At 38.4% G+C, this 17,505-nt stretch overlaps 1 protein-coding gene across 1 annotated transcript; it reads left to right on the top strand.

The window, feature by feature from the left end:
- The first annotated feature begins 4,504 nt into the window (after positions 1–4,504).
- Positions 4,505–14,403, top strand: me3 (malic enzyme 3, NADP(+)-dependent, mitochondrial). Its single transcript, XM_052564535.1, has 15 exons — positions 4,505–4,672; positions 5,225–5,409; positions 6,079–6,212; positions 6,349–6,498; positions 6,669–6,744; positions 6,810–6,971; positions 7,852–7,955; positions 8,212–8,321; positions 8,427–8,524; positions 8,665–8,778; positions 8,974–9,079; positions 9,863–10,005; positions 10,130–10,303; positions 10,430–10,528; positions 13,358–14,403. Exons 2-15 carry the CDS (start codon positions 5,230–5,232, stop codon positions 13,517–13,519), a joined length of 1,812 nt encoding a protein of 603 aa, XP_052420495.1. The 5' UTR covers positions 4,505–4,672; positions 5,225–5,229; the 3' UTR covers positions 13,520–14,403.
- Positions 14,404–17,505: the final 3,102 nt, after the last annotated feature.

Raw genomic sequence — 17,505 nt, 5'->3', positions numbered from 1 at the left:
ATGTCCGCGCCGCAATTCAAACTGCCCGGTATGTGCACTGCTCGAATCGACAGAAGTACCCTGTCCGTCCATAACAGCAGCTGTCTCGCTAATCCCTGCAGGGATCGCGAACGCAAACCTCCCTGGCGATTGATGTACGCCACCACCGCCGTGTTGTCCGTTCTGATGAGAACATGACGGTGTTTCACAAACGGAAGGAAACTCTGCAGCGCTAGATGAACCGCTTCCATCTCCAAGCAGTTTATATGCCAACGCGTCTGGTCCCCTGTCCACGTACCGAATGCTGGTCTGCCATCGCATAGGGCTCCCCAGCCTGATAGTGAAGCATCCGTAGTGACCACTACACGTCTGACCACTCTACCCATAGCATCTGCCCATAGCAGCACCCTGTTCGTGCCGAACCAAGGCGCCAGAGTCTCGAGACATGAACGCGTTATGATAAGGCGTTCTGTTCCCGCTCTCCACGCCCGCGGCTTCACTCGGCTCTGTAACCAGTGTTGAAGCGGTCTCATGTGTAACAAGCCCAGTCTGCAGACGGAGGCTGCAGCCGCCATCAGACCGAGCAACCTCTGAAACGTTCTTAAGGGGATAGCTCTGCCTTGAACGAAGAGGGCTAGTGTATTTTGAATCGACTGGATTCTCGGCTCTGACAGCTTCGCGGTCATAGAGCGCGAGTCCAGTATCATACCCAGGAATGTGATATATTGGCGCGGCTGCAGTGTGCTCTTCTGAATGTTCACAGACAGCCACAAACCTGTCAGATGGGCGAGGAGTCTGTGTTTGTGTTCCTCGAGAGCGCTTCTCGACCGTGCGATGACTCACCAGTCGTCGAGATAATTCAGTATGCGCATTCCACTGAGCTTCAGGGGAGCGAGCGCTGTATTCATGCATATTGTAAATACACGGGGAGCCAAAGCGAGCCCAAACGGCAACACTTTGAACTGGTACGCCACACCCTCGAATGCAAAACGCAGGAAGCGCCTGTGATGTGGGGCGCTTTGTTCAGTAATCTCAGGTCTAAGATGGGGCGCATACCTCCGTCCTTTTTCGGAACTAGAAAATAACGGCTGTAGAAACCGGAATTTCTCCGTTCCACGGGCACTATCTCTACTGCTTGTTTGGCCAGGAGAGAGGATATTTCTGCCCGTAGCAGCGGGGCGCTCTGTTCTGACACTTCTGTCATAATCTCACCGCCGAAGAGGGGTGGTCTGCGAGCGAACTGGAGCGTATAGCCGCGTTTTATCGTGTTGATCACCCAATAAGATGCCGTGGGGAGCGTCGCCCACGCGCTGAGATGACTCAATACAGAGGGTATTAATGCATGCTGCGGCGGGGCGTGCGCGGGAGAGGCAGGAGATACAGGGCCACCGTTACGGGTAACGGCCAGCCTTGCACGAAGGATCTTGATGGGAAGCTCCTCACAGGCACGACATCCGGATCCTTCGAATGCCGCCTCTGCGTGAGCCCGACCCAGGCACAGCACACACTGCTCGTGTGCGTCCGGGAAATCAATGGGCCCACCACACATGCGGCAAAGAGACATTTTAAAAGTAAAATCACCGGAACGCGAGAGGGGATAATTTTCCAAAATTTTCCGCTCTGTATGCGTGAATCCACGGCGAAACCAGATTCAAGTGAAGAAAAAAGATTCTGAGGGTTTTGGCGCCCACCGTCACCTATATTGATGGCTGTCAGCCAATCAGGTGAGGGCGAGGGCGCCATTGGCTATTTGCAAGCAAAAGAGTTATTCAATCAGATTTCATAATTTCGAGGAAATGGATTTCCCCATATGTAATGTCGAGAGACCGACTCGATAAGGGAACTAGGAAGACATTTGTCTACGCACCGAAGCATAATGGCGGCCGAAGCGTAACGATGCGTAGTCTCGGGGACGCGTATGCATACAGATGCGTTGACTATGAAACGGCCCTAACCCGCGAGCCGGACGCTAGTACACGACTTTTGGAATGTCAACAAACGTATATATGTTCATCCAAACAGTACTGTAATAATCCATGTTTATTTACTGTACTTTCACTGTGATGCATCATGTACTGTACTTTTCTGTCAATAAACAGTTTACCCTATTCTTAGCGAAGCTTCCACGCTTCAAAATAAAGAATCAAATATATAAAAGTAACTAACACGCGTATAGCCTCACCAGATGCGAGTCCTGTCCTCTCCACGGCGACGGTGGTCCTCCATAACTTGTAGTATGATTATTATACATTTGATAATCACCGCGACGCATCTCCTCAGACGTTTCCGCGTGTGATCTGTGTTTACAAACAGCTGAGAACACAATATCCCATCGGCCAGCGCGGCCCCGGTTGAGGAGGAAATGGTCACTCACTGCCCACTCCCTCCCCCGCTGTTGGCGCAGAGGTGTCAAATTCAGCACCTCTGATTGGAGCTCCCGGCTCAGACTGACAGCTGAAGGGACAAAGTGTTTCACAAACGAGATCCGATCGATATATCATAACACAGTCGCTTAGGCACATCTTATTAGTGGTGGAAATTATGATTCTTTCAAGAGATTCGTTCATTTTCAGTTTGTTCACCAAAATGATTTGTTCAGAGTCGTTCACTGATTCATTCAGCGCTCATTTCTTCGTATTACACAAAATATGCCAGCAGATGGCAAAAAAAGAGTGTATTATGTGTTATGTCTTTAGTCAACGAACATATTCACTTGTTACAATAACTGTTCTGGCTTTATTAAAATGTGTGTATAATCGCATTCAATATATAAAGTCTAATTAAGTTGTTCAGATGAACAAAGCACAAGGTTTTCTTGCCTAATTGGCATTTTAATTGTTTGGTCAGACAGTTTGTATATTATATATTCACATTCATAAATGGGGGATTAAACGTGGAGTTCTGTATGCTAAATATCACGAACAAGATAAGCTATATAGCTACCAGTTCATTTAATTCACGAACGACATGTATCCGTTCATTCAGCTCGTTCACGAACGACATGGGTACCAGTTCAGTCATTCCATTCATGAACGAGATGTACTAAATCATTCAACTCGTTCACGAACGACATGGGTACCAGTTCAGTCATTTCATTCATGAACTAAATGTACTAAATCATTCAACTCATTCACGAACGACATGGGTACCAGTTCAGTCATTTCATTCATGAACTAAATGTACTAAATCATTCAACTCATTCACGAACGACATGGGTACCAGTTCAGTCATTTCATTCACGAACGAGATGTACTAAATCATTCAACTCGTTCACGAACGACATGGGTACCAGTTTAGTCGTTTCGTTCAAGAATGATAAGATCTCTAGATCTAGTTCAAACTCGTTCATTGAAGGGCGTACACGTTTCACTACATTCAACAAATCACATACTCTGTCACATCTCATACTCGAAAGCTATTGGCTCGAGGTTGAGTAATTATTTGACAGGATGAAATGGTTCAGTTACCCGGTTCACGGAGCTGCGCACGCTACTAATAGCGCCACGCTGCTGTGGAGGGAGGAACTTCACTGAACGAGAATTATGAATCAGTGGATTACGTGAATGAGAACGATTCGTTCACCTAAAAGATTCGTTCAAAAAGAACGATTCGTTCACGAACGACACATCACTACATCTTATGAGATGCAGAGCGGGTCTTGTGCAATAGCCCGTTTGTCCCTCTGATGCGCACTTGGACAAATCGATTTCTAGCTCACTGATGGAAGCACACAGAAACGTAAAAATGGTCTTGTTTGAAAGAAGAGATTCTAATCTAAAAGAGTGTATCGAGTATATAGGTATGTGTGGCTGTTTGCGGCTGACTGAAGTGGTGCTAAGATGGATAAATAATAATTTGCAATGAGGTGAGAATTTTTCGCGATTCTGTTGAAGATCATTCGATCTGTGATTGTGACACAATAAAATGATCAACATCGTCAGATTTCTGAGAATGAGAGCTTTCTTGTGATATATGACTTGACTGTTTTGTGAAAAATATTTTAAATACACATTCTTATGAAAAATTATTCGCAATCATTAGACAGAAATTTGTGTGGGGGAAAAATATATTTCTTGGCTTAATTTTACTACTTTATGAATCATAAAACCCCAATTAATGGTATTCTTTGTAAAGAAAACAGCTAAGCTTTCAAATGAACCCATATATGGGCTGATACCATATAAGTAAGGCTTTGCAAATGAAACTGGAACATTTTCCATGCTATTTTTGGACCGTACCGGGTCCACAGAGTTTTAATGCAGGTGTACTTTATGTCTGTAGATTAAAATATATTGTTATATAATTTCTTTGTAAAGCATATTCGAGCATGGTAATTTGGTTAGACATACGTGATTAAGCATCCGTTTTCATCACTCATATTTTAAATGCAAGCATTTGAATAAACAAAAAGACTGGGAAGCCACTGAACCAGGCACACAAAAGCTACAATTTGTATGAAAACAACGTCATTCGCATCGCCTCGTTCTATTGGCCGCTTCTGCCCAAAAGGGGCGGGCACAAGGCGTGAGCATTGGGAAGCGAAAGCGTCAAATGTCATACAAACCGGGATCGTTTCTATCAGTAGATTTCAACATCATCTATAGATAACGCGAGTCAGAGGAGACAGGCAGCAGCTCAGCGTTTGGATTAAACCTAGTGAAGCAGAAGCTGCCGGTGGACAAGCTGTTCTCAGGTAATTACGCGGCTTTGCTACTAAACGAATGTCTCATTACAAAACAATGACAATGCTTAACCTCTCAGTAATCTGCATTTGGACTGAAACTATATAAAAATGCTAAAACGCATTTTGATGTTAAATTAAAGATGCTTAGCGAATACATCACAATACATAATGCATTTGCGTTGTTTTTTGTATTCTAAAGATCTTGTTTACGATTGGAAAGGACGAACATGCTGAACTTGCACAAGCTGTATTAGTCATTTTTTCCTTTGTTGCACCGTGACAGCTCTTTATAATTAAATAATTATAATGATAACCACAGTTTATGCCCCAGTTTCAATGCAGTGATTGTAAAATCATATTGTTGGAAATCCCTGCTTAAGTTGGTACAGTAGCTGGACAAGTTCAAAAAAACAGTTTTTACCATCTTGGTCTGTTGCTGGTCTGAGGTGGTCTACTGACTAGAAACCAGTCAACAAACCAGCATTTTGTCAAACCATGCATACCAGTATAGTGAGCTTTTAAAAATAAGCTTCTTTGACCCTGAATGTTTTTATTTTGCAGGAATCATGAACTCTCTCTCGGGTAAAAGTGTGCTGGCGCTGTGCAGAGTTTTCTCCAGTCCCCTGTCTCTCCCTCCTGCTGTCTTAGGGGCAGTGAGGGTCTGTCACTCAGGCGTGAACTCCAAGGGCACGGTGTTCACCAAAAAACGAGGCTATGATATCACCAGGAACCCTGACTTGAACAAAGTAAGCATCTTTATGGTTCAAACTCTGCGTGATCTACGTGACTAAGCAGCTATTAGATTGTCAGCAGCCGGTGCTTTGATGTGGTTTTATAACATTTAATAATGCCAAAGTCCCCACAGATAAGAAAGTATGAAAGTGGCATTGTGAGATCTTGAATCTAAAATCAAAGTCTTCACAGACTTTGTCCCCTCTGCCAAGCATTAAGAGGAGAAGCTCTGTATATACTTAGGCTTCTTAAAATCAATGCAGAGATGCAGGATATGACTCCAGGGTTTCGCTAAAAAAATGTTTTGCAGGGTCTTGAAAATGTGTCCATTTAAATTTTACTTTGCAATTTGTATCCTGTTTGCAAAGACTTTCAAGCCAAGATGAGGGCTGGGCATGATTGAGAAGTTTAGAACTTTAAAGCCACGATGGATGGAAACTTAGACGTAAACAGTGAGCAGAGAATCTAACAGGGGAGGGTGTCCATGCTTACTTCCCATTGGTCAGAAATAAATAGATCCAACATGTGATGCATCTACCCTAAGCTGGAATGTTGCCCAATGCAGACCCAGTTGCAGGGTGGTAATTTGTATTTAAAACAGACTGTAGGAGGAATGCATTTTTATTTTTTTTCATTTGCAGCTGTCACGTGTTGTTAATAAAGTTATGGTGCTGTGTTAACAGGGCATGGCGTTCACCCTGGAGGAGAGGTTACAGCTGGGTATCCACGGCCTGCTGCCTCCCTGTTTCCTCACTCAGGATGTCCAAGTGCTTCGTGTTATGAAAAGCTACGAGACACGCAGTAACCCTCTTGACAAGTAACCAAACTTCATTTGAAACATTCTGTACATACTCTGTATGATCAAAGCCAGTGAAAAGCTCAGTGACGATACTTTTCTTGGCCCATTTCCTATTTATACTAAATTAAAAAAATAAAACATTCTGACTCTGCAGATACATCTTGTTGATGACACTGCAGGACAGAAATGAGAAGCTTTTCTATCGTGTGTTAACCTCTGACATTGAAGAATTCATGCCTATTGTCTACACTCCTACTGTGGGCCTGGCCTGCCAGCAGTATGGCCTTGCTTTCAGAAGACCAAGGTGAAGTATATGCATGCATTGCTCAGGACCTGGAACAACTTGTTTAGCCAGACCTATTCTGAATCAAATGCTTTATAAACACTTAGACTAGTCCGACCAGTTTTTCTTAGCTGCATGGTGAACATACATACATATTTTGACAGTGTTTTTGTTTTTTTTTCTTCTTGTAGAGGGTTATTTATCACTATCCATGACAAGGGGCATATTGCCACCATGCTGAACTCATGGCCGGAGGAGGACATTAAGGTTTGTTTAGAGTGATAAAGTGTCAGTGCCAGTATATGGTTGTTTCAATGTATGTGCATTAATAGGCCATAGTGGTGACGGATGGAGAACGAATCCTGGGATTAGGAGACCTGGGCAGCTATGGAATGGGGATCCCGGTGGGCAAACTAGCTCTGTATACAGCATGTGGAGGAGTGCCACCTCATCAGTGCCTGCCTGTACTGCTGGATGTGGGCACTGATAATCAGGTATAGTTACTGTAATTATTTTTATTTTTTGTCTTTAAATGTTTTTGAAAGCCTTTTATGCTCTCCAAGGGTGCATTTATTTGATCAGTGAAACAGTAATATTGTGAAATATTATTACACTTTTACATCAATATAATTGTATTTTTAAAATAATATTAATGTCTTTACTGTCATTTTGACCAATTTAAAGGGTTAGTTCACCCAAAAATCTAAATTATGTCATTAATGACTCACCCTCATGTTGTTCCAAACCCATAAGACCTCTGTTTATCTTCGGAACACAGTTTAAGATATTTTAGATTTAGTCCAGAAAGGTAATAAAAACATCATCAAAGTAGTCCATGTGACATCAGAGGGTCAGTTAGAATTTTTTGAAGCATCGAAAATACATTTTGGTCCAAAAATAACAAAACTTTGACTTTATTCAGCATTGTCTTCTCTTCCGGGTCTGTTGTATGACGCTGCTGATGTGTTTTCTGGTGCGCCCAATGATAAAGATAACATGTCAGCAGCATCGTACGTCAACAGCGCCACTGCAGTGTTGTTAGGACAGTGTACCGTACATACATTTTCAATGGAGGGACAGAAAGCTCTAGGACTAAATCTAAAATGTCTTAAACTGTGATCCAAAGACAAACGAGGTCTTACAGATTTGGAACGACATGAGGGTGAGTCATTAATGACATAATTAAAATTTTTGGGTGAACTAACCCTTTAATGTATCTGTGCTACATAAATGCGTTGGACCCAGACTTTTGAATAATAATACTCTACCTCTATACCCTATTGTTCATAGGTTTCATTGGGTTTACAAACATAGTTGTCACTATTTGTAACCCTGTTGTCCTTTTTTAACCCATTTTTATTTGTTTTTGTTCAGACCCTCTTAGACGATCCCTTGTACATCGGCTTAAAGCACAAAAGAGTGAGGGGCAAAGACTACGATGACCTCATTGATGAGTTCATGCAAGCTGTCACCGACAAGTATGTCTGAAACAGAAAAATCTGAAACGAAAGATGATTTACTCACCCTTATCATTTAGTTATGTTGTTGTTCAAGTTGTACTTTTAAGCCAGATCTTTTAAGTGAATCAGTTGGTCCTTTTAATAAATCTCAACAGTTTTAATGATTTGGTTTGGTGGACCTTAAGTTAACAGTTAACTATAGGGGAAGATTATGTGTGTGAAATATTTACAGACTGTACAAACATGTTGTCATTAATGTTTTCTATTGTTTTAGGTATGGGATGAATTGTCTAATTCAGTTTGAGGATTTTGCCAACAGCAATGCCTTTCGTATTCTCAATAAATACCGCAATCGTTATTGCACCTTTAATGATGATATCCAGGGTAAGTATCCACATTAAAATACCAAAACTATAAAGATTATCATTCTTTATCATGGAAAATTATAGTACTAGAGCCATAAAATTGTTCATAAAATGATCTTCTCAGGCACAGCTTCTGTTGCTGTTGCTGGGGTCCTTGCTGCTCTTAAGATTACAAAGAACAAACTCTCTGACCACAAGTTTGTATTTCAGGGAGCAGGAGAGGTAAAGTCAACTCAATTGAAAGATGCTACAAACTTCTACTGAGAAATAACAAGAAAAAGCTCCATTACGAAATACTTTTAAGCTTACACCAGTTATTCCAGGATTCAGATGTGTACTTTTTTGTTTTGTCACATCACCAGGCCGCCTTGGGCATTGCTCACTTATTGATAATGGCCATGGCCAAGGAAGGTGTACCTCATGCTGAGGCTGTCAAGAGAATTTGGATGGTGGATTCTAAAGGCTTAATTGTCAAGGTAACAATCAAACCCACAGTAGTTTGCCTTTTTGGCATTTCTTTCCTACAGGGTATATTTGTCCTCCTACTCTGCATCTGAATATACAAAATTATTTATGTACAAAACATAAATTAAAGGAATATATTGCATCCGAACACCTCCAAAATTAGGCGTTGTACTAAAACTGTTATTTTGTGTCATGTGGCCCATTAGGGCAGAAGTCATCTGAACCACGAGAAGGAAGAATTTGCCCATGAGCATCCACACTTAAAGACACTAGAGGAAGTGGTGGAAACCATCAAGCCCACAGCTATCATTGGTAAGGAAGGACTGATCCCATTCTATATATAGTGTTGTTATTATATTTAAATATGTATCATTATACTACTTATTAATAGTTTGAATTAGCTTTTATTTTTCATTTTAATTTGAGTAAATCCATTATGTGCATCTTTTTTTTTTTTTAGTAAAGTGATGAAATCACAATATTACTAAAACTAAACTTAAAATGAACAAAAATAAAAGCCAATACAAAATCTTATAAATTACTATAATAGTAACTATATAAAAATAATAAGAGCACTTTTTGCTTTTTACAAATATTCGCATGTAGCTTTATTTTTATTTTAGTTTTGGTCATTTTGTTACTTCAACATTAGCATATTATAAGGAAGATATTTAATTAAGTATATTTTTCCATTATAATATTTATATTTACAATTTTTCAGCTTTTAGTTACTTAAAATGATTTTATTCATTTAATTAACAATAACAACACAGTTCTTATACACACACACACACATTTTATTTACATTTATTAAGGTTTTTACAGAATGACAGTGAAAATTGATTGGAGATAATCCACCCCAGTCTCCTGTGTTTTTTTTTATTGCTGGAATGATTCTTTTTTGCTTTTCTTAATATTTTCTATTCATCTTATGTGAATTGCAATGGCATATTGAAGCCACTAGTGAGCATAATTACAGAAAACATTTAGATTTGAGCAAAAGTCAGTATATTTCTGTTCATTATGCTAAATACAGCAAAATTGTACTATTTGAAATTATGAGATAATAAACACCAAACTTCAAATCATCTACAGGTGTGGCTGCCATAGGCGGTGCTTTCACTGAGAAGATCATCAAGAACATGGCCACTTACAACAAACGTCCAATTATTTTTGCTCTCAGCAATCCCACAAGCAAAGCTGAGTGCACCGCAGAGCAGTGTTACACACTTACTGAGGTAATACTCACTAAAATCTAATGGATGAAACTGGCTGAAGAGGTCTTTACTTGAACAATCACATAAAGCATCCCATAAAGCAAGTTTTTCACATGAGTTTAAAGGGCATGTGTGTGTATCACAGGGAAGGGGCATATTTGCCAGTGGAAGCCCCTTTAAAAAGGTCACTTTGGCAGATGGGCGCAGCTTCTACCCTGGCCAGGGAAACAACGCTTATGTGTTCCCCGGAGTAGCATTGGGGGTCATCGCCTGTGGTGTTCGTCACATCTCCGATGACATTTTCCTTACTACAGCAGAGGTATACAAGCATAAAGAGTCAAGAGCCAACAATAAAAAAAGTGATTTTGTGTTCTGGGCAAAAACCCTTGATTGCAAATTTATTTCCAGAGCGAAAGCTAAATTTAGGGCTTTGATTTCACTCTAGGCGATTTCTGACATGGTTACTGAGGAGCATCTGGCTGAGGGCAGACTGTACCCTCCTCTGAACACCATCAGAGAAGTGTCCTTCAAAATTGCTGTTAAGGTCAGGAGCCATTCTCATATGTAGAGGTTGATTACCACAAGAACAGGTCTTATTAGCCAACTCTACATTTTGGCACTTGTAAGAAATATGAAAGGAGATCATGCTAAATTAAGAGATTTATTAAAATAGCAAAGTAGGTTATAAGTCCGGTCAGATTTAACAGGGCTGTACAGTGTTCAGTCACTTTTTCATGATTGCACTAATGATAGTGTACTAAAAATCATTAATACAACATCTGAATTTTTTAGCTGACAGAACAACATGGTTGAAATTGTTTTATTTAATTCAGATATACAATTCGGTATCCATTTAATATGTAATGAAGACATGCTAAATATAGAGTTTGATTAATGTAGAAATTTACACTACGTAAACATGGATGCAGTAAATTGATCAAAAGTCACACTAAAGACCTTTATAATGTTACAAAATATTAAAATGTATATATATCCTGCAGGGATATGATTTTTTATTTTTATTTTTTACGGATTTCCGTATTTTGACCTTTGAGGGACAACCCATGTGATTCGTGTAACGTTCGGATTTTTTTATTTTATGTTTTTTTGGGGGGGTGGGGGCTGGGAGTGGTTACTGCATGATCATTGAAATCACACAAATGGCCTTAAAGGGTTACTCCACCCCAAAATGAAAATTTTGTCATTAATCGGTTACTCCAATGTCGTTCCAACCCGTAAAAGCTCCGTTCATCTTCGGAACACAATTTAAGATATTTTGGATGAAAACCTGGAGGCTTGAGACTGTCCCATAGACTGCCAAGTAAATAACAGTTTCAAGGTCCATTAAAGGTATGTACTCCATCTGCCATCAGACGTGCAATCTGGGTTATATGAAGCGATGGGAACACTTTTTGTAAGGGAAGAAAAAAAATAACGACTTTATTCAATAATTCCTTTGTCAACAGTCCCCTCTGTGTCACTACATATCACCGTACTGAGTATGCTCTTCTGTGCCGTCCGCGCCACAAGGATGCACGGTTTCTATAGGCGTTTCTCAATGTCAAGGATACTTCCTTGGCAGGACTGATCCTTCCAAGTCACTTCCTTCAGAGGCTAGGCGAGACTCCCCTTTAGCAAACGGAGAACACGTAAATGGAACAGGCTAGCAAGTGCACGTAATTGCGTCATTACGTCAGTGAAAAGGTCTATTTGAATAACGCTGTGAATGGTATCATTAAATAACTTTGGACAACTTAACTAGTTATTTATAAAAGAAATGCCGATGACGCACCCAATTGTTAAATGACAGGTCCGGTTCAGTTAACCATTTGTATTTGTATAATTTACAATATCAATACGGTAGTAATTTGTACTGGCATTTAAACGTCAAACTTTACTTATATTTACTACAATTATAACAAATGTTTGGTAACGTAAATAAAAACCGTGACGTCCGACTACGCTAAAGTTCGACATTTTTGAACTAGATAGCAAAGCTGCGCGCATAGGATTGTGGGTGAATTTGAGAGCGCGAAGAGCGCGAAGGATACACATATGCATCCTTTCCTGTGTATGGGATATTCTTCGAACGAAGGACTAAGTCCTTGGTTGAAATTCCGAGGATCCTCGACATTGGAACAGTCCTTCAATGGATGTCGATGACGTAGCATCCTCGAAATACTGGCTTCCGAGGATCCTTCCTTGACATTGAAAAACAACTTATGTGTATTTAGCTTTGATTTGAAATAAAACAGCGCATCCTTCTGGCACGGAGGACACAGAAGAGCATACGCAGCACGGTGATATGGAGTGACAAAGAGGAGACCGTTCAATACAAGATAAAACTTTTAATGTGCTAAAATATATATTTTTAATAATGAGTGCTGGGTGTGGCTTGGAGCGTGGTCATATTTTCCTTCTTTTTTTGTCTCTAGCTGATCACATGCCTGATCCTGTTCTTTTTTTATTTTTTATTCATCAAATAATACTGAAAAAAGTATTATAGTTTCAACTAAATATTAAGTATAACTGGTTTCAACATTGAAAATAATATTAAATGTTTTTTGAGCAACAAATTAGCATAGAAGTACGATTTCTAAAGAATCATATGACATAAAACTAGTTTAAAAAAAAAACTGCAGAGCACAGCGTCTTCTCGACATTATACTATCCACAGGGCTTCGCTACAATGTTTGAGAGAGGGGGGGTTCGAGTTTTCCTAGGTCTGCACGTGCATCAAGTGGGCAGGCAATATGCTAATGTTTCACGTTGACATCAACATAAAACGGCTTGGAATTTGTTATAAAAATGACTCGTTTTAATTATTCAGTCGACTCTTTCTTTTGATAGACAAAAACATTACACAAGGTGCACTTTAAGATTTAAAACTTTGCAAGATATTTTCATTCATTTAGAGCAGTTACAAACTGCATATGAGAGGTAATTTTCCAAAATCCATAATAGGTGCACATTAAGTTGTAATAATATCACTGCATTTACTGCATTTGTAATCAAATAAACACAAACTTGCTGTTTTTTTTTTATATGTTAGCACTAATGTTAGTGAGCAAAAATCAGCACAGAATCAAACATTGAAAAATCCTCTCAATAATCAGCTTCAAGAAAAACTACTGAATGTCTAGAAAAGACTTAATGAAATTTTTGTAAACTTTATGGCATACTGTAAATTATATTCCCTGTAATACCAATAAACGTCATCACAAATGAATGAAACTTATCACAAATGGATGAATTAAAATAGATGAAAGTTTTGCATAGGTTTTTAGTAGTAAACTTTGGCAAATCTGTCACACTGTACTCTATTCACTCACTATGTTTCATTCTTTCTTCCCAAACCTCTCTTTTTCTTCAGATTGTGGACCATGCCTACAAACAGGGCATTGCCTCCTGGTACCCTGAACCCAAAGATAAAGAGGCCTTTGTTTTATCCCAAGTCTATAACTCTGACTACGACTCCTTCACTCTGGATTCATACAGCTGGCCCAAGGATGCCATGAAAGTTCAGAACGTCTAGATCATTCATCCACAGCCCACTAAAAAAAATATGATCATTTCAGTCACATGCCTTATTACTCTGTTCATAATCATATGATGATATACACTCCAGCTCCAGTCCACCCAATCCTTAAACCATAGCTGCTCCTACTAACTTGACACAAGATGAACTGTATCCGCTGAGGGCTTACAGCGATAAAAGTATGCAGTGTTCATTCAAGCTCAAATTGTCTTCAGAACAGTGATTCAGTTTAAAAGGAAAAAATGCAGCTGTTTAAAGCAGTAACAAGCACTTTCCCAGTTAATCATGCTACTGAATTAGTGATCTTCTCCGGTTTATTAGTAAGCATTCTGTCAGTAATTTCTTTTATTTCTAACTAGTTATCCACTCCAAATATTTAGCGTTCCAGGAAATACAAATATCAATGTAGGGAGAAACTATTTTTGTACAGCGACTGCCACTTGGAAATAACTCTGTCTCCCCTGGTTGAATGTTTGTATGAAAAGGGATTTTGGTTAGGTAGATTAGCTAAAGTAGGTATCCAGTTGACTGCAGTATGAACCGACTCCTTTTGCAACTCAATTTTTTTTTTTTTTTTACAAGTTGTCTATGCCAAAGTTTATCTAATTTTAAATGTATTATTGTCATGTATCAATGAATACATGAAATTGTTAGCTTGAGTATATCAGTTTATTTAAGTGTCCACCTGAAAAGCAAGCTATATACTGTATGTGTTCATTGCAGCGTGTGGAATTGTTTTTAACATTACTCATTATTTCGAAATATGCTTAGCTTATTAGTAACGCACAAACTATGGAATTATATTTTCAGATATTCAAGGAGATTTTGAAGGGACAGTGACTTTTAAATAAATGTTGAAAAAATAAATGGGTTTTATGTTTATTTAATGAGAATGAGCTGCTATATTGTCCTATAGTTTTTCTTTTCATGCATATGTATATACATGATCAATTACTCTAATACTCCATTAATTTGTATAATTTTCATTGTTATGTTTCATTGCCTTAGAGTGTAGTTGGACCTTCAAGTCCCACTCATTAGTCCAGAGAGGGAGATCTGTAGTGGGTGGAACTTGGAACTGCAAGCTCTGCAGTGAACACATTTTCACTTTTGATGAAGTCCATATGGTGACATTGGTGGAATCCATCAGTCAGAGACATCTATAAGAATAGATGATGCATGCTTGAGTTTGTTTAGAAGTCTGTATGAACCGGAAATTGCTGACAAATTTATTGTGACATATTTCTAACAATAATAATATGCTCTCAATAATAATACATTAACACCAGATATTAACTCAAAGCAAAAAGGTTTCCAGAAACAACTTTTGAGTATATACAGCTGCCTTAAGCGGTTTACTTTAAATAGTTTTATTATTATGAGGTCTTCTTTCTGGCCCTAGAATAGGAGAATTATTAGGACCCCCATAAATGTTTTTGCTGGGGTTAGAGCAATTGGAATAAATAAATTATTTATTAATAAATAAAGGACGGAAACTAATACGTATTTCAATATACTTCAAATGCATTTAAAATATGAATATTCTATTATAATGCAGGTTCTTGATTACTGAAGTCATGCTTTTATGCAGTTAAAGTTTATTAGAATGATTAAATTCTTCTTTGTTTTTACTCTAATGAAAAGCTGCTGAGTTAATGGTGTAATATTATTAAACTTCTATAAAAGTAACTTCTTGCTCTTATTTTACCCAGTATTTAAAATAAGTAGCCTATAATAACTTTTGTGAAACTAATAATAAATATCAGAAATCATGCAGTGTCCGTAACTGCATAGTATGGTGCTTGGGATTAAATTGCTTATTTACAGTTTTATACAGTTCTTCACCACAGGGAAGTCGTGGCCTAATGGTTAGAGGGTTGAACTCCCAATCGAAGGGTTGTAGGTTCTAGTCTCGGGCCGGACGGAATTGTGGGTGGGGGGAGTGCATGTACAGTTCTCTCTCCACCTTCAATACCACGACTTAGGTGCCCTTGAGCAAGGCATCGAACCCCCAACTGCTCCCCGGGCGCCGCAGCATAAATGGCTGCCCACTGCTCCGGGTGTGTGCTCACAGTGTGTGTGTGTGTGTTCACTACTCTGTGTGTGTGCATTTTGGATGGGTTAAATGCAGAGCACAAATTCTGAGTATGGGTCACCATACTTGGCTGAATGTCACTTCACTTTCACTTCACTTTCACTTTCACTTTCAGAGACGCCACACAGCCATTTACCTCGGGAAAGCCATTTAATTACCATATAATGTAGCAGGTTGGCTAGAAAAAAAGAGCTAGAATATTTAGCTAATTATCTGTAGGCCTACTATATTACATATTTATTATATTTTTATTTATATCATTAAATACAGTTATAATAATAAAACACGATATATTTCATTTGAGTTATATGTAACCTAAAAATTACTACCAGCTGATAGGGCTAATTAGGTGAGGGGGGGGGGGGGGGTTGTCTTGAGAAAAATGTATGCCTATATCTTGTGTAGCCTACCTAATATTTATCCAAATTAGTCAATATTGAATCAAATCACAAGCACTGAACTAATATCATACAATTTGTCAAGCACAAAAAACGTGGCTAACCAGAAATTGTACCATGTAAACAATATAACAATTCAACATGTTGTTACTAAACCTAATACAATTACTAAAAAGTTCAGATTTTTTTTTTACACCAATCTATCTGAATTTGGATGTACAAACATCTAATGAATGAAATTGAACAGAACGGGTGCAACAAATAAAAGACAAAACAAAAATAGTGCATCTTTTTAAAAAAAATGAAGAAAATTGTCAGAAAACATTGTAAGAAACATTCTAGGGGCTAGGACTTGTTCAGCAAATTGTATCTTTCAATTAAATTATCAAGTTTAATTGCATATTTGCATTTCATTCTCTTTAAGGCTTTAGTAAAAGAAATAAAATCATTGTGAAAAACAGAAAATTTAGGATTAACCGACCTGTATTTACATTTATGTATGTAAAATTTACAAAGAATCAGGACATTGTTAATCAAAAAAATCTAAATCATTGTTTTGTAAGGTAATGCCATGAATAATATCATTCTGAGTAAAGAGATCTAGTGGGATATTAGAATGGAGCCAGTCATGAATGTCAGTCCACAAAGCATCTATGAAAGGACATTGGAAGAATAAGTGTTCTGTGGTTTCTATACAAAATTACAAAAAACACAGCTATTTTGGTCAAAGCCAAATCGCAGATGTAGAAATTCATTTGAAGGATATATACCATTTAAAATTTTAAAGTACATTTCTTTAGATTTTGGAGAGATGGGGAATTTTAGATAATTGGCTCTTAGAGAGTGTATAATTTTCTTTTGAAAAGAAGTTAGCTATGGCGTTTCGGAAGGAAAACATTGCATAGGAAATTTCATTAAAAAGACTTCTGATTGTTTTATTGGGGAATTTGGTGGATGCAAAGTCACAACCGCCCACTAAAAGACGTGGAAGACAGGGAGTGACAGTCACAGAGTTTAAAAGGTTTCCCTTAATTAGGCCCAGAATGGAGGCAGGAATTGCTCTAGTTATCGAATGGAATAATTTCGGGCAAATATTTAAGTTGTGTTTCAAACAAAAATGTTCATGGGACATTATACAACCTTCTCCATCAATAAAGTGAATCACAGACCAGATGTCTTTATCCACTAATTCCTTATTATAAATTGATTTGTTTTTAATCAGGATGTATCTGTTGTTCCAAATTGGTGTACTGTGTGGGGTGAAATTATGACTGTACAACATCTTCCAATATAAAAGCACTTGCTGGTGAAAAAGGGATAGCTTAATAGGTAATTTTTGAATGGTGAAGTCACATCTTAATAACATATCAGTACCACCTAATTTCTTAAAAATTTCTCTAGGAATATGAAACCAAAAATTTTCAATACTTAAAAGGGACTTTAACCAGTTTATTTTCAAGGTTCCGTTTATGAAATCGAAATCTATGGCT

The sequence above is a fragment of the Carassius gibelio genome, chromosome B9 (genome assembly GCF_023724105.1).
Source record: "Carassius gibelio isolate Cgi1373 ecotype wild population from Czech Republic chromosome B9, carGib1.2-hapl.c, whole genome shotgun sequence".
In the NCBI taxonomy this organism is placed as follows: Eukaryota; Metazoa; Chordata; class Actinopteri; order Cypriniformes; family Cyprinidae; genus Carassius; species Carassius gibelio.
Note: the sequence above shows the minus strand (reverse complement) of the source record. Positions and strands in the feature narration are given on the sequence as shown.

What these genes read in the sequence shown, in the direction of transcription:
- me3 (XM_052564535.1), top strand. Translation starts at nt 5,230, where the DNA reads ATGAACTCTCTCTCGGGTAAAAGTGTGCTGGCGCTGTGCAGAGTTTTC. An exon ending in GGAACCCTGACTTGAACAAA is followed by an intron (nt 5,410 to 6,078) that starts GTAAGCATCTTT and finishes CTGTGTTAACAG; the next exon opens with GGCATGGCGTTCACCCTGGA. An exon ending in CGCAGTAACCCTCTTGACAA is followed by an intron (nt 6,213 to 6,348) that starts GTAACCAAACTT and finishes CTGACTCTGCAG; the next exon opens with ATACATCTTGTTGATGACAC.